Here is a 25,197-nt window from a genome sequence, read left to right as displayed (position 1 = left end):
AGGATACTTTGCCAATGGTGAGGTCATGGCAATGGCACTTTCTCAATGACAAACCATATATCCTGTGGACATCCAGTGTCTTTACTGCAGCGGTTTTTATTGCCTTCTGCATCCTCATGCCGTTGAGCATTGACTGATTAGTCAGCCATTAAGGGGCAGTTTCCTACCCTAAGGGCAAGTATCTGCTCTGAACCCCCGTCCACAACTCAGTCCTATGTCAAGGTCGTTAACAGAACGACGGTGAGTTGTTATGCCATTGTTGATTTGTATTCAAAATTGATAGTTGTGAGGTTCGAACGCAGGACGTAGGACGTATCGTTTTCAATTAAGACTTAGACGCTACGCCTAGGTCATGTCTTACTTTGCAGTATCGTGCACTTAAACTTGTATAAGAGCAGTCTCGTTTCGACCCAAGTTGTACATATGTTTCGCCGTGCGATGTGGGCTTTCACGTCCGGCGTCTTCGCCAGTTAAAGCTTTCGGGCTGAGCGACCGTGATCGATGTACATAACTGACTCCTAACGTTTCGTCCCCAACTGCAGGAGACATTTCCCGACGTAAAACCAGCTACTGCCAATAAGACTAGGCGAGTCCGTCGCATCTACAAGGGACGTACAGGGCCCCTCCACACGTCGCGTGATGCCGACTGCATGACTCTGGATGGCATCGCCAGTCTCGATTAAGTCTTTCTGTTGGCGCAAAGTAGACATCCCTATTTTGTCGACCTTCAGTCACCTTTCCTATTAAAATTATAAATTTGTCTGAATATATGTGCTTGCGTAATAATGCGATGACCTTGCTAAAACGCTCGTCTCACTTAATTTTCGTGGTTACAATGTCGAAATCTTGTTCTGCTACGGCCGATTTTTCGATATGTCCCAGACACGACTTCGAAGGTCGCAGGAATAAGTCAGGAAACAGACTGTAACTACTTCATTCCAGCGAACGTTGTCAAAAGCTTTCTCTGAAGCTACAAAAGTTATAAACGTAGATGTGCATTTGTAATTAGCTGTAGTCTCCGTACAGCCTCGTGTGTTCTTACGTTTCTTTGGAACCGATTTTATCTTCCCTGAGATCGGCTTCTAACAGTTTTCCATTCTTCTGTAAGTAATTCCTATCGGTATTTTTCAAGCACGAGTTAGTTGACTGGGTAATATTCACACCTGTCAGTACATTCCTGCGTTGTAATAGTCTCAACCAGCTGGGCACTTAGTTCCAGGCACCAGTGGGCTCGAGCAGAGGAGCCGGCCAGCTGAAACTTCTGGCGAAGGGCGAGAGAGACCTTCAGGCTCTCGGGTGTCTGCAGAGGGCCAGCTGGAGGGCGGAACCACGGAGGGTGACCGGGGGCGGCCCTTCCCAGAGGGGTCGGCGCCACTGGAGAAGAGGCAGCCGCAGCAGTCGGAGGGAGAGAAACAGCAGCCTCAGCCAGGAGGCTCCAGGAAGAGGTAAGACGCTCCAGTGCAGCGAGGCAGAGCACTCCACAGACGATGTAGCCAGACTGTGGGTTAAGGAAGTTTGTAATCAATCATGCCACACACTGGTTGGGGCTTTGCAATAATTTTCATTTGACGATGTGGTACAAGGTCTTTGGAATAGATCTGCTGCTGAAAACTAGTGCCTCAGAATTTCTTATTCTGTTATGAATATTGGTTGACGTATTAATGTCGTGCGTATTACTCGGTAGACTTCGCTGACGCAACTTGCAACCCTCTGCCCCGCGACCACTCAGAATTGCAGCGTATAACATGGCGGTCTGTGACGTAACTATGTCGAAAGCACGAATTTGGAGAGTTTGCCCACGCATGCAGCACCCTCATCCTTCAGAGTAACAATTCCAGACCACACAAGAAGGCTGCGAAATCTGCAACAATCAAACGTCTTGGTTTCCTGTCAAAGATCTACACCGTCCTGACTTGGCTCCATCCGATTTTCATCTGTTCCTAAAACTTTATGAATACATTCGAAGACTTCATTTGCCAGTAACGAAGCGGTGCAAGCACAGGCGAGGTTGTGACTCTGTCGATAGTCGAATTCTTTACGGTGTCTGTATCGACAAACAGATTTCTCGTTAGGATAAATGTGTTCGCCAGGGTGACTGTTACGAAATAAATACGTACATATGAAGAATGATGTAGAATGTTAATAAAGTTTGATTTATTTAAAAAGATCCGCCTTTCACATAATAAATTCAAAGGCAATACTTTCCAGCACAGCCCCATGCCAATATTACAAAACTTAACAATGGCGTGAAGTATTGGTCATTTGATCACCATTAGCAATAGTTACATTCAAGATTTCAGCTCTCTCTCAAATGTCAGCTTCTTGCATAATGGACAGCGTGAAGGGGGCGGGGTGGGGTCTGCTTCGTCTTCGTTGCAGATCCCTCCATGAACAAATGATGATCTCCTCACTCCCTTTTATTTGTGTTCTCCCTCTTCAGATATTTGTCCTTCCCAGAAGTCCCCTTGCCAGTTTTTGGCCACAAGTGACACTTTTTTTTACTAGTATATGTCTTAGTTCGTAGTTCATGCAGTCTTTTATTTACATTTTCGTGAGTCAGTAACTGTGACAGATTTTCAGTATCACGCCACTATTGTGCAAAAAGGAAATAAAATCAATAACTAGATTTGACGCACGCACAAGCTGCTAGTTAGTGTTAGGCGACATGCAGTTTTACTGCTGACAATTCATTTAACAATAAAATTCTACCATCACAAATACAAAATACTAAAAATAAAAACTGGTACAAACCCTTAGTGCAAAGTTAGGTCAGGTGACACTAATAACAAAATACGAGAACCTTCTGAACAAAATAGGTGGTGGTGGTGGAATTTTTATTCTTAAATAAATTTGTCAACTGCCAAACATCATAGCGCTTAACTCTAGCCAGCATGTATATCTTTACGATTGTCTGATTGTAATTAAGTTTAGTTCATGTGAAATTTATAAATAATAATGAACCTGTACTGCTCCAGTAAGGAAAAGGTCTGAGAACAATTCATATAAACAAAACCTGTTAGTGTTAATTAGAACCATGAATCAAGGGAATGTAGTAATGACAGTTTGAAGTGTCTTTAGCAAATATGGAATGAACAAGCTGCCCAGTTGCTTCACTATTTTTATATGCAGATCCATCCCTGTGCAGGTACTAACGAAATTTACATGCACCCAGTAAGTCGGTGAATAAAAAGTGCGGCTCATGATATTTCAATGTGGACAGTGGCCTGGAAACATTGCTGGTCTGAGGGAGGCTTTCATAAATCCTACGCTGGTTAAGTCTCGCGCTACGTGGAGTTGGAACTGTAAGCGGCGAATGGCTGGTGTCTTACTGAAGATAGCTGCTTACAATAGTCAGCTGAAGGGTCGTGACGTCATTTACTTTGGCCTTACGCATCCGCAGCTCGTGGTCTAGTGGCTAGCGTTGCTGCCTCTGGATCACAAGGTCCCAGGTTAGATTCCCAGTTGGGTTGGGATCTTCTCTGCCTGGCGACAGGGTGTTTGTGTTGTCCTCTCATTTCATAATCATTCGTGACGGGCTAGATTGGACACTGTAAAAATTGGACTACATAAAAATTGGGACTTAGTACGGGCGCTTATGACCGCACAGTTGAGCGCCGCACAAAACACATTATCTGGGCTTATTCAGGTTGCGTGTTCTGTTCAAATCGCCCGACTATTAATAAACCAGTGATAGATTGCGACCAGTTGATGTATCCTAAATAATTTAACGAATAAAACCAGTTTTCATTTGAAGCAACTTAAGTGCTGGGTAATGAAAGATGGAGCTGATGCATCATAACACTTTTTGGCCACTTTATAAAACTGCTCGAAACAATCCAAACCTTTCCATGTCGATCTTCTTGGCTTATTTCTATCAGATGTGACTGAAGTATTAGTTTAGTTAGTTTTCTAGTAATTATCCTCAGTTTTGGCAATACGTTTGGTAGTTAGAACACCGTCTTACGCCCAGTGATGTAAGTTCTGTGAGTACTTTCCATAAACAGCTCAGCGAGCACTGCTCACAACTTCGGCACTATCCTAGAAAAGGCTTTTCAAGTGATTCATGTATTTCAATCGGAGCACGAAACAAAAAGGTCTTGGAATAGTCTCATCTAAAATGTGATGTTTCAATCAATGTTAATCAAACGTTCATGAAAATGCATATATAATTTGTTATACACTGTCTGACAAAATCAATTACCTTTCCATAATCCTGATTGTCAGTACACCCTGAAAAAACATACTATGTGCTGTTCAGAAATTGTGAAAGATTTCCTGCCAGTATATGTCTAAAATTGACAGTTGATTGTTTAATTCAACTGGGAGCAGAATACAACAGAACTGAAAAACTGAAGCTCTATTTGCTATGTGAATGTTGTAAGACATAGCTGATACAAAAATAAGAGAGAGCATATTAAGATTCCTTTCATTCCAAAATGTCATTCGGGTTTATTTTCTAGGGTAACTCATCAAGCCAAGCTTAAGTTTTGAGTTGAAAAACGTGGAATAAGTTATTTGTGGTATGGACAGTAGAATGTCCGGCTTAGGGCTGTTTAGGGAACTGGGGGTACCAACTGCTGCTTCTCAATATATTTATTCCTTAATGAAATTTGTCATTAAAAATATTTTTCTTCAAACCAACAGCACAGATCAGGGAATACCACCAGGGGGCTCGCAACTCTTAGAGTACACGCTTGGCTACCATTGGTCACCAGCCATTGCAGGATTGCTTCCTTTCTGTGCTGCATGCTTGTTCTTACCCTTTTCCTTTCCCCTCTGCTTGTCCATCGAATGGCTTTCTTGGTGTTGTCCCTGCTTGGACCTAGCTTATGGCTTCACCTCAAATTTACACTTCTCGTGTATTCTAAAACTTCTCGTCAAATGGTCCCCATTGTTGGATTTGACCTACCAATTTCCAAATTCACCACAAATGCGGATTGTCCTGGGAAGTGTTCCACAGTTGTGCTTTTCCATTTGTGCGCCTGAGCTGAAAACATACCAGTGTAGGCCAATAAGTGACTGGGCATGGGGAGTACTAGCCAGACAGCCATTTCTGAGGCTGTGTGGTGACCATTGGGAGATCTCCCATTCACAGTGGGTGGCACCATGTTGGATCAGCTGCAAATGAAGCAGATTATCTCGCACTGGAGACCATATGTCCACTGTCTCTATGAAAGTACAACCGTCTTTCAATGCACTGAGATGACCCTAAAATGTTCCCTTCCCTGGCTAGGCCTTGGAAGGAATGTAAGGCTAAGAGGCAAGCAGAGCAGTACTCCCCACAATACTTTCTGTACAAGGACTGGTGGTGGTTCCTTCTTGCCAGAAAGCTCTTTCTCTTTGTGGAGAACCTGGAGAAGTTCGGGGAAGTAAGTCTCTAAAACGCAAATTTGGTCATTTTAGATAAAAAAAGGCATAATCTGCCCAGTCGCAGGCACTGCTGACTTGGGATAAGCTGGGTGACGTACCAGTGACTGCCATCCCCCAGTAGACATTTTCCATAGTCCTGCTCTTACACACTGATAAGCTACACGCCAACTTGGAGCGACAGGGTGTACACTTTTACATAGGGGGCCAGAGGACAATAGGGTTGTTACCAGTGGCATCTTGACCTTAAATGGCTATTAATTACCTGAAAAGGTTAAGGTGGTAGTACAACTATGTGGAAATGTGTTCCCCTCCGCCCACCCCCCATGTGATACTTAGAGAGCTTCAAATTTGGGAACGTCTTTGCAGAGCAACGCTAGCCTCATACATAGAGATGATGGAGGAGCCCTGCATGTGAATTTCCATGTGCACCTCCCCTCTGTGTGAACTATATGGGAAGCAGTGTTCCCCTTGCTCACCAGATTCGCCGTTTTCTAGAGAGGAAAGGATTTGAGAGAGTAAAAGATTTTGGACAAACTCAATTATCAAGAGGCAAAGAAGCAAGACTGGTTGCAACCAGTGTCAAATGTCAGGCTATAGCTAAGATATCCCTTACAGTAGCCTTTCAGGGCTGTTCAACCATGCCCAACCCTGTGCTTCCTTCTTGCTTCTTCTCCATACCTTCTTTGGGAATTATGCTTCCCACCAGGGACATTCGTTCACACTTCCAAGCTACAGTAAAAGCACCTTCCTCCGGCTTCTCTCGCCTTTCTTCCTAGGATTCCTCCAGTCTAAAACTGACACCAGCCAGTGACTAAAGGAGCTACAGGTTGCTGGTCACAGGGCTTCAAGATTATTGTCTTTACCTGAAACTGATACAGAGAAGCTCTCACAATCATCAATCCTCAGAGGAAAGACTAGAAACAATCCTCATAGGTGAATGACATTCTAGTGGCCCCCATGTTACCAGACCACACCTGTTCCACTCCTGTGGTCGAGGTGGAGATCCCATCAGTCCCAGTGTCCCTTGTTTCCATCACACAATGGATCCTAGTACCTGTGTATATTGCAGCCATAATCCCTCAACCAGTGGCAGTAGGTGATAAGACACAACCTGCTCCCTTGGTGCCCTACAGAAACATTATTCCCAGTGGAATTGTAGCAGTTTTACCACCACCTGGCTAAGCTATGACATCTAAGCACATTACCTGTCCTCCGCATTGCCCTTCAGGACACTTCACTCCCAGCAACACAGACCCCCAACCCTTCTTGGATATCAAGGGTATTATGAGAATAGTGCTGCCTATGGTAGTCTCTGGCCCCCCCCCCCCCCTCACCTGTGGGCCCAGGGCTAAGAGTAGGCCTGAGGTTTTCCTGCCTGCCATAAGAGGCGACAAAATGGAGTCTCGCATGTTTCGACCTTAGTGATGGTCCACTGTCGAGTTTGACCTCCATTTTCCAAATTTTCCCGAAGAGTGAGCCTACTGGAGAAGGGCACCTTACATGCTGCATTGTGTCCATCATGCACTGAGACCTCTCACTGATTCATCGACATGGATTTGCACTTCCACTCATTCTCCAGTTGTTGGTTCAGGTCACCCTCCAGGGTGTGTTTTCCTCCATCCACTGTGCAGTATAGTTTTCTGCACTGACGATTACAATGGACCTGTTTGCTTGGTTGAAGCTGATATCCACCATGGTAAACAGTCCTCTGTGGTGGGGCCGCCATGTACCCTGTTGATTGTAGCCCCCTGAACAAACAGGGGTCACTTTGTAGATGACTGCGCCATCCTGCCAGATGGCCTTTGCTGCAGCTGAGTGGCGCCCATGGGGAGGGCCCCTGGTCAGTAGAGAGCATCAGGGCGGATGATGCTCGATGAAGTGTACCACCTCATCATTTGTTGGTGAGCACACACCAGCAGTCTCTAGTCGTTCAGTCTCGGTACAATGCAAGGAAGTATAACCCTAAATCATTCCCCTCCCAGGCTAAGGATGGCAGCAAACCTACCTTACCCCGGTACCTCATATGTATGAGGGCTGAGGGGGACTCCTTTGTCTCGAAGCATCAGTATTTTGTAGAGCATGTAGAGGACAATTTTGATGAGGTGGAAGGCTGGTTCAAAATGTGGTAAGATGCAGTCTTTATAAAAACGGCATCCTCTGCCCAGCCACAGGCATTACTCGCTTTTGACATGCTGGGGATGTTCCCATTACCATCACGACTCATAAGAGCTTAAATATGGTCCAGGGTATTATATTCCACAGGGACCTTCTTTTGCAGTCTGACGACCAGCTGTGCGCCAACTTAAAACAGAGGTGTTCATATCGTCCAGCACGTCCGTAGGGGTCCAAGAGATAATCAGGTTGCCACCAGTGCCTTCATCTTGGCCTTAGAGGGTGACATGTGACCAAAGAACGTCAAGGTGATAGTCTACTGCTGTGACATCAAGCCAAACATCCCTCCCCCAGTTAAGTGTTTTAAGTGCTGGAAGTCTACCCATATGTCTTCCTGCTGTACCTCGTCACACATCAAAACTGTGGACGTCCTGCCTCCTGTTGGTGTCACTTGTGGACAGCATCGTTCCCCTTGTTCGCCAGAAAGCAGGATTTCACAGCAAGAAAGGAAAATCTTGGACCAGAAGACCCTAAAAAGACTGACCTACACAGAGGCTAAAGGGAAATTTGAGCACCTCCATCCTGTGGCTATAACAACCTCTTACACTGCTGCTATGAGAACAGCTGTCACCCCATCAGTTCCTCATATTCCTGTTGGCTCTGAGCTGGAAGACTACACCTGCCCCCTTAATGGTGAGGTCACTTTCCTACCTGTTGCTCCCACCCTACCTACCTTGGGAGCACTGTCTCCCTAACCATCTAGGACACCAGCCCAATTTCTGAACCATACAAGTGTAAGTCTTCAGCTCCTCTCACTAGGAATGGGTCCTTTGGGTCACTCCCTTACCAGACTTTAGCTAGTGGGAAAGACGACACCCAGCTGGTCGTAGTGCTTAATGATCATCCTCAGTCCCTGAGACTGAATCAGTGAAGCCCTTCTAGCTAGAGAAACCAAAGGAGCAGTGAGAGGAACCCAAAAAGACCCCTAAGACAAAGGCAATTGCGGTGACGCCACACCACCACCACCACCACCACCACCATCACCACCACTACCTAAAAGCTCGGCATCTGAGGATGGGATGGAGATTCTGGAGTCTGCTGAGGACCTAGATCTCTCCAAACCCTCACACAATGGATGTAGATTGCTCGGGAAATAAGTTGGTGGTGGCAGGTGATCTGGCGGCGTAAAGTGGCTTACTGAATGTTCCATGCCTTTCCAGCCCTACGATCACATCATCCTCCAGTGGAATTGCGGCAGTTTTTTCCACCACCTGGCAGAGCTACAGAAATTGTTAAGCTGTACACCTGCTTTTTGTGCTGCCCTCCAGGAAATCTGGTTCCCGGTAATGCAGACCCCCTGACCTTCGTGGCTACAGGGGATATTAAAAGAACTGTAGTGTACATAATAGTGTCAGGTGGAGTCTGCGTCTGTCCTGAACTCAGTATGTAGTGGGCCTGTGCACCTCTGAACCCCTCTTGAAGCTATGGCTGTCAGGATACAGACGATACAGGAAATAATTGTCTGCAACTTATATCTCCCTCCAGATGCTACAGTACCCTTGAACGCATTGGCTGCACTGATTGCTCAACTCCCTGAACCTTTACTACTTTTGGAAGATTTTAACGCTCGTAGCCCCCTTGTGGAGTTCGCACCCTGCTTACTGGCCAAGGCAGAAATGTCGAAACCTTACCATCCCATTTCGACCTCGGCCTCTTAAATACGAGGGCCACCACACATTTTAGTGTCTCTCATGGCAGTTACTGTCATAGATTTATCACTTTGCAGTCCAGGACTTCTCCCATCTATCCACTGGAGAGCACATGACGACCTGTCTGGTAGTGACCACTTCCCCACCTTCCTGTCACTCCCCTGGCGTCATGCCCATGGACGCCTACCCAGAAGGGTAGGCAGAATGGGAAGCCTTCGCCTCTGCTGTCACCATTGACTGTCCCCCACGTGGTGCCATCGATGTTGTGGTTGACCAGATAACTACTACGATCGTTTCTGCAGCGGAAAATGCGATCCCTCTTTCGGGTGCCCTGGTGAAAGTTGGTACCTTTGTGGTCGCCGGAAGTCGCCGTCACTGTCGGGAGCTCCACAGCGACATTAGCAGCAACCTCGCAAGAACACCTAATAGCCTTTAAATGGCTCCGTGTCCGCATTCGCCAGCTTATCAAAAAGCAGAAACAGTGTTTGGAGAGGTATGTCTCGAACATTGAGTGCCATGTGTCTGTCACCTTCCCAAGTCTGGATGAAGATCAGACATGTGTTTGGGTACCAGACTTCAACAAGTATCCATTGCGTTACCATCGATGACGTGTTATCTACCGACGCAAACACGATTGCCGAGCACTTCGCTGACTGGCCGATAGCTATCCACATCAAGCGGGTTTTTACCATGTTTGAGCACCGGAATGGTGGTGGTCTCCTGCCATTGCCATGGAAAGACGCCATCGCACCAGATACGGTTGAAGATGACGAGGAGATGTCGCTTTTAGTCAGATGAGAGATGTTTAATACTTTGGCTGTGGATCCAGTCTGGGCCAGAAGCTGTGTTGGGGCAATGTTCAGGGGAACTGAGGAGTTCCCATTCTGTAAATGGGTCGTTATAGAATTCACTGTGGCGTGTAGTGAACTAGAGGACTTCCATCCCCTCCCCCCCCCCCCCAGCCTTTCGCATTCTCAAATTGCTACGTAATTATTAAAGAAAATGATTGAGTCTGTTGGAGTAATGCATTCACTGATTTCTGAAGTTATTTTATCCAGTGTAATATGATACTCCATGGGGAGGGTGGCTATAGCCCGTCCCCCTTGCCACTGCCTCCTTTCATTCTTTCTTGTGGTTTTCCCTTTCTTTCCGTTTTGTATTGTATGTCTCATTTGTTTTATTCTTTCCCTTGTCATTGTTTTATTTGGAACAAGGGACTGATGACCAAGTGGTTTGGTCCCGTCCCCCTCTTAAACCGACCGACCGACCGACCGACGGACCAACCAACAAACCTATAATGGTGTCAGGCAGAGTTGGGACATACGTTCCAGACAGTCCAGATAGTGAACTCGTGCCTCTTACACCTTTGAAGGCTGTGGGTAATGGCATTTCAGGATATTACTATCTGTATTGCTTACCTCCCTTCTGATGTCTGAGAACATATTGTTTGCTCAACCCCCCCACCTTTCAAAACTTGGGTGATTTCAATGCTGATAAACCTTTGTGGGGTGGAGTCATGGTCATTGGCCACAGTAAACACCTCAAAAATTACTGGGAGAACTTGACCTTTGCCTGTTGAATACTGGTACCCCATACACTTCAGTGTCACCTGGATGCCCACACAGATATGCTCTCAACTGTGCAGACTGCGATGTTTTAGGTGCTTTTGTCGACATTAGCTCCCTGCTGCATGGAGATGCCCATGAGGCAGTCCAGAACTACAGCCATTGTTTCAGCAGCTGATGAAACAATACCCTGTTCTTCAAGCCTGCCCTGGTGGAAGGCATTACCGTGGCAGTCTTTCGAAATCTAAGGTCGTCTGATATCATAGGTGGGCTCTAAATTGCCATAAGCGGACCAATGTGTGGAGCACCTCATTGCTCTTTACCCAGGTCTATGACCTAATAGAACAATGTACCTCTGGCAGATTTGGGCTCGCATCAGATATGTGTATGGATACCATATGTCTCCAGATGAACCTGGTTTTGCCTTAAATGATACTGCATACACTGACTCGGACACCATTGCCGAACATTTTGCTCTCCGTTATGCTCAGGCCTCAGCGTCTGAGAATTATCAACCTGCCTTTCATGTCTTAGAACAGTGGTTAGAGCAAAAGAAGTTGTTTCACTTCAAGCCACCTGGAGCTATATAATGCTGCATCCATTGAGTGGAAATTGTCGTCGCCCACTGCGCTGATACAGTCCAGGGCCAGACCACATCCACAACCAAATGGTAAAGCACATTGCTAGTGACCTGTCAGCGTCACATCCTTGCCATCCTTAACTGCATCTGGAGCAAGGAAGAGTTCCCATCGCCATGGCGAGAAAGTATCATGGTTCCAGTTCTGAAACTTGGTAAGCACCATCTAGGGACACAGTTACTGCCCAAAGAGACTCGCCAATGATTTTGTAAATTGCTTGGATGCATGGTGAGCAGGCGGCTGTTTTGGCTCCTAGTCTTGGGTGTCTTCTGTCAGGATGGTTTTCGACTTCCTGTCTCACTGTACTTTCCAGGTTAGAGTTGGTTCCTGCCACAGTACACCCATATCAAAGAGAATTGGGCCCAACAGGGCGCTATACTGAGTGTCTCACTTTCTACTAGCCATCTACAATCTACAAGCAGCTGTGGGGGGTGGGCCCTAAGTATTGTCCTCCTTGTGTGCTGATTATTTCTGCTTCTTCTATTCCTCATCTAGTGTTGGTGTCTGGCTCTGAATGTAGATTGCAAGGCGCCATACCAAAGGCGCAGGAATACGCCCTGACCTATGGCTTTAGATTTACCGCCGCCAAGACTCATGTCATGAACTTCTAGTCATACCGTTCACCCACACCCACAACCACAACTTCACCTATACGATAAACTACCGGATGTGGTGGAGATTTATCGCTTTTTAGGACTGGTCTTTATCAGTTCCCCATCTTTGCCTATTAGCTTAAAGTATTGGCTGCATCTTAATACCCATCGTTGCCTAAGTAGCACTAGTGTGGTGCAGATCGCAGTACCTTCTGCGGGTTTCCAAAGCCTAGTAGAATCCTGCCTCGATTATGGGAGTTTGTCTGCCACCATCTTAGCAAAAATATCTTCGTGGCAGTTTTGAATAGAGAATATAAACCAACATAAATGTTGGTAGAAATAAATGAATGGAAGTAAATGTGCCCCGGTGGTCTGGAATCTACTTTAAAAGACAAATTCGACTTACATCGAATCTTTAAAAATAGTGTTCACAGCACGTTACGTAGTATCAATTTATTTGCTGATCTATGAAGCCTAATTATTACTGACGATTTACATGAAATATTTTAATAGGAGACATACGTCAGTGTTGCCCGCGGGTAGTATTTTGTGACTAAATGTTCCTTTTGCTAGAGAAAAGTGCTTCAATGTTAAGTAACAGTTGTGTAAAATCTGTAAAATTATATGCAATTTAGTGCCACTAACAAGACTTTACAGACATTTCTACACAACATAAAGTGGAGATTTAACAGTGACAAATATTAGCCGGGATAATCATTTCAGAGATCAAACGAATTGTTACGCTGACAATAGGTAACTGGTTTTATATTTTTTTGATCTACCTGAAATTTCATTTATAAGTGATTAAAGTCACGAAATACTATAAAACGGTTCCGCGACAAGGACATCACTGCAGGCCACCTGCATCGCTTCATTCTCGAACTCCCGCCGTACGTCGGTGACTTACCCCAGCAGGATAAGTGTCAACCTTGCTAGGTCAGAATCGTGCTACAGCGGTTTGAGAGGCAATGTTACAAAATATATCGGCTCAACCACTTGTTTATAGTGTAAAACACTAAGATTGACGCGTTTCGGAAATCAACCTTCCATCACCAGAATAATAAAATGTAAAAGAACCTGTTAAAAAAATGGTGTCGCCTATGGTGTTCAAAATCTAACCACATGGCTCTCTCCTCTATCGTCGTAAACCGCCCGTGCGTCTTCGTTGATACCACACACCACATAGCCGAACACGATACTGAAACGCGCTCACGCGCAAGTAAACAAGGAAGTCACAGAGATGTCTACATACACAGATAACGTATACATATTCCAAGGACCTCATTAAATGGTGTCTTGCCAATTGCTAAAAATGTAGATACTAAAAGAAGCCAGTAAAATGTTTGAAAAAGTTATTTATATCACCAGTTAGCTGTTCAGTGTGTTCTGATTATCCACGCTATGTATCATAATTTACAGCTGTTCTAGTAGATCCAACTTTTTGCCTTTGTCCTGTCTATGTAAAACAACGAGACCCTGATCTATTCCCAACATGGGTGTCCCGTTTCCCAAATATGCGTGGCTACAGCTGAATTTTCGAAATTATTAAGCCGGAAAGCATCTATGTTCTTTGTACCGTACTTTAAAGGACCTACCAGTTTGGCCTACATAGCTTGCCTTGCACGTGTGACACTGAATTTTATAGACCGCAGCTCTCTCATATTTATAGCTTTCCTGCTGTAAATTATTTCTTAGTTTAAATTGCAGCGTATTACTGGTCTGAAAAGCGGTATCAACTTTAAAAGGTTTGAAAATGTTAGCCACTTTTTGCGAAATATCGCCGCAGTATGGTATTGTGACTCTCGTAATATTATTTGCGATATTCTTCCTTACATTCGCGCGCTGTTTCTGTCGTTAATTTATTGACAATGTTTTGGTGATATCCGTTAGCTCTGGCTAGTTTTTTAACGATGTTCAGCTCATTCTGTCTTCTTCATTCATAGGGACTATGTGGAGATGCACCTTGGAAGACACGGCTGCAACAAGGGAAGTAGCCAAGATGTTTTAATTTTATCAATTTTATTGTGCCTGGTGCATGTTCCATTTTAGCGAGTTTTAACAGGTTTTTTACTTCTTACTATTCTGATGGAAGCTTGACTTCTGAAACGAATCAATCTTAGTGTTTTACACTATAAACAAGTGGTTGAGCCGATATATTTTTTGATATTGACATCCACAACTACGACCTCTCATCCAGTGTGGTTAAAGTCGAAGGTTTGAGAGGCATTATGGTGAACTCACATTGATGGCTGGCAGCAAATGTGTGTTCCAGTGGGTAGAGGTCGGGCACATCAGGTACCAGCTGAGTCTCTGTAAATCGCCATGCCGTATTTGAGGGAATTGCTTGACCTGCGTGCAGACGTCTAGCGCCACATACTACCAGAATCCTCTGCAGGACTTGTAAGTCTGTGCCAAACACTGTTATATTCTATTTTATAGTTGGGACAAGAAGCTATTTAACAGGTGGTCTTTCGGCTCGTGTGTGTGTGTGTGTGTGTGTGTGTGTGTGTGTGTGTGTGTGTGTGTCTACAGTGTCACGTATTTCAGTGTACACAAATTTCTATTTTGAAAGGGGATCATTAGACTATTTCCATGGGTTCGCCCCTCAAATTTGTCCCTCACATCACAAATTTGTCGTCTGATGTAGTACAAACTGAAAAACTACTTTCGAAGCACAGTTTCGTATATAATTTATATTCAAAACCTTACACCTGTCACAGAACAAATCCTACATATAGAATACTTTACACAAGTTTAAGGGAAGAAATGCTTTCGAAAATTATTACAGTATTTAAAGAATATCAAAATATGAACAGGCTAATATGAACAAACAATACATGAGACAATGTTAATCAATTCAACTGTAAAAAGCTAAGGAGCAAATTATTAGCAAAATGAGAAATATGCAAAAGTGAAATACCAAAATGAGCACTTCTCAATTGGGAGTAAATCAAAACAATCAGAATGGCTGAAAGAGAGCACAGTAACATGAGCCATAAACGAATAAGAGCTAAGCAACTAAGCAAATGAGAGAATAGGCAAAAATGAGATGCCAACAAAATGAGCTGGCCGAACTCCGTCGGCACTTACAAACGGTTGCGCTCGTGGCGGCACCTCGCGGCCCGTACGCAAGTTCTGCGATTGCTGTCGCAGGTCGACCCTTAATCTAAAATGTCACACGTATACAGTGCCTCGACTTGACACTTTACTGGTAATGAGCCTTCGATTTTGCACAGGGGGCGCGCTGGGGAGAGGCGTGTCAAGGGCGCGACCAAGAGGCGCGGCCGCAGGAAGGGGCGGAAGGCGGCGCAGGGCGAGGAGGAGTCGACGTCGGCGTCGCTCTCCACCACGGAGGGCAGCTGCAGCGGAAGCGCCAGCGACGACGAAGGCGAGATGGAGGAAGAGATGGAGGGGGAGGCGGAAGAAGAGGGCGGCAGCGCCAGCGTGAGCGCGAGCGGCTGCGAGCAGCAGAATGGTGTGCCCAGCTCCGGCTCCCACACGCACGGCGACACCAGCTCCTCGTCCACTCAGTCGAGCGCGTTCAGGGCCCGCCTGGCGTGGCTGCACGCCGCCGAGCGGGGGTCCGCCGACAGGTGGGTGCACGGCTTGGGCCGGCCGTAGCGGCCGTGCGGTTCTAGGCGCTAGTCTGGAACCGAGCGACCGCTACGGTCGCAGGTTCGAATCCTGCCTCGGGCATGGATGTGTGTGATGTAATTAGGTTAGGTTTAACTAGTTCTAAGTTCTAGGGGACTAATGACCTCAGAAGTTGAGTCCCATAGTGCTTCTCTCTCTCTCTCTCTCTCTCTCTCTCTCTCTCTCTATCTCTCTCTCCCCCCTGCGGGTCCGGGGATTAGAATAGGCCCGAGGTATTCCTGCCTGTCGTAAGAGGCGACTAAAAGGAGTCCATCCCCCTCACGGGGGTAGTTAGCGTCTGCGTCCGGAGACGGACGGTTCCACGACCTATAATTGTGGTCTTTTTGGTTTTTCAATTCTCGTTTCTTCCTTCCTTTGGTTGGTTCCTTTCTTTGTTCTTCTCCACCTCACTGTCTTCCTTACTCTTTTCCTTGACTTCTTTTCCTTGACTTCTTTTCCTTGACTTCTTTTCCTTGACTTCTTTTCCTTGACTTCTTTTCCTTGACTTCTTTTCCTTGACTTCTTTTCCTTGACTTCTTTTCCTTGACTTCTTTTCCTTGACTTCTTTTCCTTGACTTCTTTTCCTTGACTTCTTTTCCTTGACTTCTTTTCCTTGACTTCTTTTCCTTGACTTCTTTTCCTTGACTTCTTTTCCTTGACTTCTTTTCCTTGACTTCTTTTCCTTGACTTCTTTTCCTTGACTTCTTTTCCTTGACTTCTTTTCCTTGACTTCTTTTCCTTGACTTCTTTTCCTTGACTTCTTTTCCTTGACTTCTTTTCCTTGACTTCTTTTCCTTGACTTCTTTTCCTTGACTTCTTTTCCTTGACTTCTTTTCCTTGACTTCTTTTCCTTGACTTCTTTTCCTTGACTTCTTTTCCTTGACTTCTTTTCCTTGACTTCTTTTCCTTGACTTCTTTTCCTTGACTTCTTTTCCTTGACTTCTTTTCCTTGACTTCTTTTCCTTGACTTCTTTTCCTCTGACTTCTTTTCCTCTGACTTCTTTTCCTCTGACTTCTTTTCCTCTGACTTCTTTTCCTTGACTTCTTTTCCTTGACTTCTTTTCCTTGACTTCTTTTCCTTGACTTCTTTTCCTTGACTTCTTTTCCTTGACTTCTTTTCCTTGACTTCTTTTCCTTGACTTCTTTTCCTTGACTTCTTTTCCTTGACTTCTTTTCCTTGACTTCTTTTCCTTGACTTCTTTTCCTTGACTTCTTTTCCTTGACTTCTTTTCCTTGACTTCTTTTCCTCTGACTTCTTTTCCTCTGACTTCTTTTCCTCTGACTTCTTTTCCTCTGACTTCTTTTCCTCTGACTTCTTTTCCTCTGACTTCTTTTCCTCTGACTTCTTTTCCTCTGACTTCTTTTCCTCTGACTTCTTTTCCTCTGACTTCTTTTCCTCTGACTTCTTTTCCTCTGACTTCTTTTCCTCTGACTTCTTTTCCTCTGACTTCTTTTCCTCTGACTTCTTTTCCTCTGACTTCTTTTCCTCTGACTTCTTTTCCTCTGACTTCTTTTCCTCTGACTTCTTTTCCTCTGACTTCTTTTCCTCTGACTTCTTTTCCTCTGACTTCTTTTCCTCTGACTTCTTTTCCTCTGACTTCTTTTCCTCTGACTTCTTTTCCTCCTTTCCTCTGACTTCTTTTCCTCCTTTCCTCTGACTTCTTTTCCTCCTTTCCTCTGACTTCTTTTCCTCCTTTCCTCTGACTTCTTTTCCTCCTTTCCTCTGACTTCTTTTCCTCCTTTCCTCTGACTTCTTTTCCTCCTTTCCTCTGACTTCTTTTCCTCCTTTCCTCTGACTTCTTTTCCTCCTTTCCTCTGACTTCTTTTCCTCCTTTCCTCTGACTTCTTTTCCTCCTTTCCTCTGACTTCTTTTCCTCCTTTCCTCTGACTTCTTTTCCTCCTTTCCTCTGACTTCTTTTCCTCCTTTCCTTTGACTTCTTTTCCTCCTTTCCTTTGACTTCTTTTCCTCCTTTCCTTTGACTTCTTTTCCTCCTTTCCTTTGACTTCTTTTCCTCCTTTCCTTTGACTTCTTTTCCTCCTTTCCTTTGACTTCTTTTCCTCCTTTCCTTTGACTTCTTTTCCTCCTTTCCTTTGACTTCTTTTCCTCCTTTCCTTTGACTTCTTTTCCTCCTTTCCTTTGACTTCCTTTCTTTTCCTCCTTTCCTTTGACTTCCTTTCTTTTCCTCCTTTCCTTTGACTTCCTTTCTTTTCCTCCTTTCCTTTGACTTCCTTTCTTTTCCTCCTTTCCTTTGACTTCCTTTCTTTTCCTCCTTTCCTTTGACTTCCTTTCTTTTCCTCCTTTCCTTTGACTTCCTTTCTTTTCCTCCTTTCCTTTGACTTCCTTTCTTTTCCTCCTTTCCTTTGACTTCCTTTCTTTTCCTCCTTTCCTTTGACTTCCTTTCTTTTCCTCCTTTCCTTTGACTTCCTTTCTTTTCCTCCTTTCCTTTGACTTCCTTTCTTTTCCTCCTTTCCTTTGACTTCCTTTCTTTTCCTCCTTTCCTTTGACTTCCTTTCTTTTCCTCCTTTCCTTTGACTTCCTTTCTTTTCCTCCTTTCCTTTGACTTCCTTTCTTTTCCTCCTTTCCTTTGACTTCCTTTCTTTTCCTCCTTTCCTTTGACTTCCTTTCTTTTCCTCCTTTCCTTTGACTTCCTTTCTTTTCCTCCTTTCCTTTGACTTCCTTTCTTTTCCTCCTTTCCTTTGACTTCCTTTCTTTTCCTCCTTTCCTTTGACTTCCTTTCTTTTCCTCCTTTCCTTTGACTTCCTTTCTTTTCCTCCTTTCCTTTGACTTCCTTTCTTTTCCTCCTTTCCTTTGACTTCCTTTCTTTTCCTCCTTTCCTTTGACTTCCTTTCTTTTCCTCCTTTCCTTTGACTTCCTTTCTTTTCCTCCTTTCCTTTGACTTCCTTTCTTTTCCTCCTTTCCTTTGACTTCCTTTCTTTTCCTCCTTTCCTTTGACTTCCTTTCTTTTCCTCCTTTCCTTTGACTTCCTTTCTTTTCCTCCTTTCCTTTGACTTCCTTTCCTTCTCTGGTCTCTGCCTTGGCGTTTGAGACAGTCTGTCCTCTTTCTCCCTCCCTCCCTCCCTCTCTCTCTCTTCTTTTTCCTCTTCTTCCTTCCTCCCTGTGCGTGCCTGAAGGCCGACCCACGCGTTCGCACGCGTAGCCGGTGACGGGGTAACGCGTAATTCCCCGCCCTGGGTAGACATGTAAGGCACGCGCGTACCCCCTGGTAAAGGCCAGGCCCGGGGAGGGGTGATTGCCTGAGCTGATACCTTCTGACCATGCCGATTGGTCCCTCCGTCTGTTTCTCGGGAGGTGTGACCTGAGGTGTAAACATTCACCTAAGGCGGGAGTGCACTCTGAGAGGGTCCCCACAAGGAAGGAGCGCGCCATCGGAGACGCTGGCAATCATGGGGGATTCCTCCGCAATGGATTCCACTCCATCTCTCTCGACTTCTGCCCAAAAACGGAAACGTGACCAGCCACCAGTGACAATAGTACTACCGCCTGCCCCACAGTTCCTCGTCGTTTCTCGATCTGAGGACGGAAAGGATTTTTCCTCTGTCAACCCTTTCGTTATCCAGAAGGCCGTAGATGCCATAGCCGGTTCTGTGAAATCTTGTACCAGGTTACGTAACGGTACCTTATTACTAGAAACTGAGAGTGCCTATCAGGCACAAAAACTGCTTCGGGCCACACTCCTGTACACGTTCCCTGTCCAGGTGGAGGCCCACCGACCTTTGAATTCGTCTCGTGGTGTAGTCTATACTAGCTCCCTCGACGGATTGACTGACGAGGAGATTCAATCTTTCCTCGCTGAGCAGGGCGTGACGGCTGTCCATAGGGTCATGAAAAAGGTCAACAATGACCTTGTACCGACCCGGACACTTCTCTTGACCTTCGATAGTGTTAAGCTGCCATCGCGCATCAAGGCGGGCTACGAGGTTATTTCTGTTCGCCCCTATGTCCCGACACCTACGCGCTGCTACCAGTGTCAGCGTTTCAATCACACTCGACAGTCTTGTTCCAATGCGGCTAAATGTGTCACTTTTGGCAGGGATGCCCATGAGGGTGACTGTCCACCTCCGTCTCCTCGTTGAGTGAACTGTCAGGGTGACCATGCCGCATGCTCCCGCGACTGTCCTGTCTATAAGGAAGAACGCTGTATCCAAGAAATTCGGGTCAGAGTGTCCACCTCGGCTGCTCGCAAGCTATTGGCTAGTAGGAAGCCCGCGCTGCTCCCAGCGGGGAAATACAGTACTGTCCTCGCCTCTCCTCAGACTACCAGGGAGGTGGCAACCCAGACATGCGATCTGACCTTCAGCACCACGGTCGTCCGTTCGGCCAGTGCTAAGATCGCGCGGTCGACGTCTCCTCCTCCTCCCATCACCCCACACAACAGCCCCTTCATCGTCTTCTGCTAAGACGAAGACCCCGAAGTCAGATGCACGGGCCTTCAAGAAGGAACCATCCCGTGCAGACTTCCTACGTACCTCGACCTCCCAGCCTTCGACCGGTACTTCCACCAAACGTCCTTCCAAGAAGGCTCATAGGAAGCACAGTTCTCCTTCTCCGCCACGGCGCATTTCTTCTCCTGCGCCACCCAGCGGTTGCCGCCCCAGGCCGTCATCCGTTTCGCCTGGCCGCACCGCTGGTAGCCGAACATCTGGCCGTTCACCGGCGGAGGAAGCTCCCCCTCCCGGCCATCCTCTCCAGATGGCCGATGAACCTATCGACCCAATGGACGATGACTGTCCGCCTACTGATAGCGGCGGCAGTGCTCGCTCGAAGCCATGCCCTCAGCGGCCTTCGACGTGACCCCTTCTTCCATCTTCCTTTTCTTACGATGGCACTTATTCACTGGAATATTCGCAGCATTCGCTCCAACCGAGAGGGCTTGAAGTTGCTGCTCCGCTTGCACCGTCCGCTCGTCGTCGCCCTCCAGGAAATGAAGCTACGCCCATGCGATCAAATTGCCTTGGCACACTACACCTCTGTGCGTTTTGACCTACCCTCTGTGGTAGGTATCCCAGCTCATGGAGGGGTTATGTTGCTGGTCCGGGATGATATTTACTACGATCCCATCACGTTGCACACCGGCCTGCAGGCAGTTGCCATCCGCATTACTCTCCCCACTTTTACATTTTCCATTTGTACCGTTTACACTCCATCGTCATCTGCCGTTACCAGGGCAGACATGATGCAACTTATTGCTCAGCTACCTGCACCATTTTTGTTATCTGGAGACTTCAATGCCCACCATCCCCTTTGGGGCTCTCCAGCATCCTGCCCGAGGGGCTCCCAGTCAGCAGATCTTTTTAACCAGCTCAATCTTGTCTGCCTCAATACTGGCTCCCCTACTTTTCTTTCGGACACATCTTACACCTATTCCCATTTAGACCTCTCTATATGTACTCCCCAACTTGCACGCCGGTTTGAGTGGTATGCACTTTCTGATACATATTCGAGCGACCACTTCCCGTGTGTTATCCATCTCCTGCAGCATACCCCCTCTCCGTGCTCCTCTGGTTGGACCATCTCCAAGGCAGACTGGGGGCTCTTCTCTTCCAGGGCGACCTTTCAGGATCAAACCTTCACAAGCTGCGATCGTCAGGTCGCGCACCTCAGGGAAGTCATTCTCGCTGCTGCTGAATATTCCATCCCTCACCCTACTTCTTCTCCACGTCGCGTACCGGTCCCCTGGTGGTCCGCAGCATGTAGAGACGCTTTACGTGCTCGTCGACGTGCTTTACGCACCTTTAAACGCCACCCTACAGTGGCGAATTGTATCAATTATAAACGATTACGTGCTCAGTGTCGTCGTATTATTTAAGAAAGCAAGAAAGCCAGCTGGGCTGCTTTCACAAGCACCTTCAACAGTTTTACTCCTTCTGTTGTCTGGGGTAGCCTGCGCCGGCTATCTGGCACTAAGGTCCACTCACCACTTTCTGGCTTGACGGTCGCGAATGACGTCCTTGTGGCCCCTGAGGATGTCTCCAATGCCTTCGGCCGCTTTTTCGCAGAGGTTTCGAGCTCCGCTCATTACCACCCTGCCTTCCTCCCCCGCAAACAGGCAGAGGAGGCTAGGCCACCTGACTTTTGCTCCTCGAATTGTGAAAGTTATAATGCCCCATTCACCATGCGGGAACTCGAAAACGCACTTGGCCGATCACGGTCCTCCGCTCCAGGGCCTGATTCTATTCATATTCAGATGCTGAAGAACCTTTCTCCTGTGGGTAAAGGTTTCCTTCTTCGTACATACAATCGCATCTGGATTGAGGGACATGTTCCCGCATGCTGGCGCGAGTCCATTGTCCCGATTCCTAAGCCGGGGAAGGACAAGCACTTGCCTTCCAGTTATCGACCTATCTCGCTTACCAGCTGTGTCTGTAAAGTGATGGAGCGAATGGTTAACTCTCGATTGGTTTGGCTGCTCGAGTCTCGACGCCTACTTACCAGTGTACAATGTGGATTTCGTAGGCGCCGCTCTGCTGTTGTCCATCTGGTTACCTTGTCGACCTTCATTATGAATAACTTCTTGCGGAAGCGCCCGACCGCGGCTGTGTTCTTTGATTTGGAAAAAGCTTACGACACCTGTTGGAGGGCGGGCATTCTCCGCACCATGCATACATGGGGCCTTCGCGGTCGCCTCTCTTTTTATTCGTTCCTTTTTAATGGATCGACAGTTCAGGGTACGTGTGGGTTCTGTCCTGTCAGACACCTTTCGCCAGGAGAATGGGGTGCCACAGGGCTCAGTTTTGAGCGTCGCTCTCTTCGCCATCGCGATCAATCCAATAATGGATTGCCTCCCAGCTGATGTATCAGGCTCCCTTTTCGTGGACGATTTTACCATCTATTGCAGCGCGCAGTGTACACGTGTCCTGGAGCGCTGTCTTCAGCGTTCTCTTTACCGTCTTTCCTCCTGGAGTGTCGCCAATGGCTTCCGTTTTTCTGCCGAGAAGACGGTCTGTATTAACTTCTGGCGCTACAAAGAGTTTCTCCCACCGTCCTTACGACTCGGTCCCGTTGCTCTCCCAATCGTGGAGACAACCAAATTTTTAGGCCTTACATTTGACAGGTAACTTAGCTGGTCTCCACATGTCATATTTGGCCGCCCGATGTACCCGTTCTTTAAATGTCCTCCGTGTTCTCAGTGGTATGTCGTGGGGAACGGATCGAACCGTCCTACTTCGTCTATATCGGTCGATCGTCCGCTCCAAGCTGGATTTTGGGTGCTACGTATACTCCTCTGCACGGCCATCCATCTTACGCCGCCTCAACTCCATACAACATCGGGGTTTACGACTTGCGATCGGAGTATTTTATACTAGTCCCGTAGAGTCTTCATGCTGACGCTGGCGAATTGCCACTCACCTACCGGCGCGATATACTGCTTTGTCGGTATGCCTGTCGGCTACTGTCAATGCCCGACCATCCGTCTTATCGTTCCTTTTTTGACGACTCTCTCGACCGTCAATACGGGTTGTATGTCTCTGCCCTGCTACCCCCTGGAGTTCGCTTTCGTCGCCTCCTTCAACACCTTAATTTTTCACTCCCTGCAACCTTTCGAGTTGGCTCCAGGCTCAGGTCCGCGTTCACTTTGACCTCAGCTCGCTCCCAAAAGAGGTCACCCCCGGTTCGGTCTACCACTCCCGTTTTTTGGAACTTCGTTCGAAGTTCATCAACATGACTTTCATTTATACAGATGGCTCTAAGACCAATGACGGGGTCGGGTGTTCCTTTATTGTCGGGGCACAAAGTTTCAAATACCGGCTCCATGGCCATTGTTCGGTCTTCACAGATGAGCTCTTTGCCCTCTACCAGGCTGTTCTTTACATCTGCCGCCACCGACATTCTGCTTATGTAATCTGCTCCGATTCCCTGAGCGCCATCCAGAGCCTCAGTGATCCGTATCCGGTTCACTCTTTCGTGCATCGTATCCAACGCTCTCTTCGGCAGCTGGTGGACGTCGGTTCTCCGGTTAGCTTTATGTGGGTCCCTGGCCATGTCTGTATCCCTGGGAACGAAGCTGCAGATGCCGCGGCCAAGGCTGCGGTCCTCCAGCCTCGGACAGCTTCTTGTTGTGTCCCTTCGTCCGATTTTAGCAGGGTTATTTGTCGGCGCATTTTATCGCTGTGGCATGCCGATTGGGCTGCCCTTACAGCCAACAAGCTTCGGGCCTTGAAACCTCTTCCCGTGGCTTGGACGTCCTCCTCACGCCCTTCTCGGCGGGAGGAGGTAGTTTTGGCCCAGTTAAGAATTGGACACTGCCGGTTCAGCCATCGCCATCTGCTGACGGCTGCGCCGGCGCCGTTCTGCCCATGTGGGCAATTGCTGACGGTCCGCCACATTTTAATGTCCTGTCCAGATTTTAACGCACTGCGTCTCTAACTTAACCTGCCGTGTACTTTAGATGCCGTTTTAGCGGATGACCCACGAGCAGCTGCTGGTGTTCTTCGTTTTATCAATTTGACAAACCTCACTAAGGACATTTGATGATGCTGTTTTTTAATCCTATGCCTGTCAGTCTGTCTTGTATCGTGTTTTCCTTTTTAGTTGTTTTAAACTTGTGCCTCGCGGTGCATTCTTAACGTCGTCAGGGCGCTAATGACCATTGAAGTTGTGCGCCCTAAAACCACAAAAAAAATCTCTCGCTTTCTTTCTCTTTTTCTCTCTTTTTCTCTCTTTTTCTCTCTCTTTTTCTCTCTTTTTCTCTCTTTTTCTCTCTCTTTTTCTCTCTCTTTTTCTCTCTCTTTTTCTCTCTCTTTTTCTCTCTCTTTTTCTCTCTCTTTTTCTCTCTCTTTTTCTCTCTCTTTTTCTCTCTCTTTTTCTCTCTCTTTCTTTCTCTCTCTTTTTCTCTCTCTTTCTTTCTCTCTCTTTCTTTCTCTCTCTTTCTTTCTCTCTCTTTCTTTTTCTCTCTCTTTTTCTCTCTCTTTTTCTCTCTCTTTCTCTCTTTCTTTCTCTCTCTCTCTCTCTCTCTCTCTCTCTCTCTCTCTCCTTTCCTCTCTCTCTCTCTCTCTTTCTTTCTCTCTCTCTCTCTATATATAATCTCCCTTTTCCCCCCTCCTTCCCCCGCTCAGGTACGGCGAGGGTGTTTGGCACGTGTTGATCCTTTTACAGCTGGCAGCAATAATCGAACAGACCTATTCCGAGCCATAGGTAACGTCATGCAGATGTCAAGTAACTGACGTGAAGCATTTTTATTGTCGCCAGCTGTAAATATTGTTTCATTCCTTTCCCGTTCGTTTTTCCAACAGTCACTGGTAGACTAAACATCAAAACCAGAAAAATTATGTAGCAGGCACAGACGAAAAGCTGTACGGTCATCTATTCTTCGATATCTCGACGTTGTCCAGCACCGTGCATTGCGTTTAGCATCAGGTGTTTTTTTTACGCCTGACCTGTGCAGAATCTTTACGCTGAGGTTGCTGAACCTCCATTGCCTAATCAGAGAGCTGCCCTTCAGAGTTGTTTCGCTAGTCATGTCTTCTAGGCCTCATCGTCCTTTTCCCCGACGCCTCCTTGGATTTGGGGTATGCAGGCCGCCCGTCCTCTCTACTACCACCGGGAGTCCGCTTCCGT

At 46.7% G+C, this 25,197-nt stretch overlaps 1 protein-coding gene across 1 annotated transcript; it reads left to right on the top strand.

The window, feature by feature from the left end:
- Positions 1-352: 352 nt before the first annotated feature.
- On the top strand, positions 353-24,748 carry LOC126092923 (uncharacterized). Its single transcript, XM_049908654.1, has 4 exons — positions 353-367; positions 1,192-1,445; positions 15,224-15,580; positions 24,736-24,748. Exons 1-4 carry the CDS (start codon positions 353-355, stop codon positions 24,746-24,748), a joined length of 639 nt encoding a protein of 212 aa, XP_049764611.1.
- The last annotated feature ends 449 nt before the right edge of the window (positions 24,749-25,197 follow it).

Source organism: Schistocerca cancellata, chromosome 7, assembly GCF_023864275.1.
Source record: "Schistocerca cancellata isolate TAMUIC-IGC-003103 chromosome 7, iqSchCanc2.1, whole genome shotgun sequence".
NCBI lineage: Eukaryota > Metazoa > Arthropoda > Insecta > Orthoptera > Acrididae > Schistocerca > Schistocerca cancellata.
The sequence above is the reverse complement of the archived record's forward strand: the minus strand, read 5'-3'. Positions and strand labels throughout refer to the sequence as shown.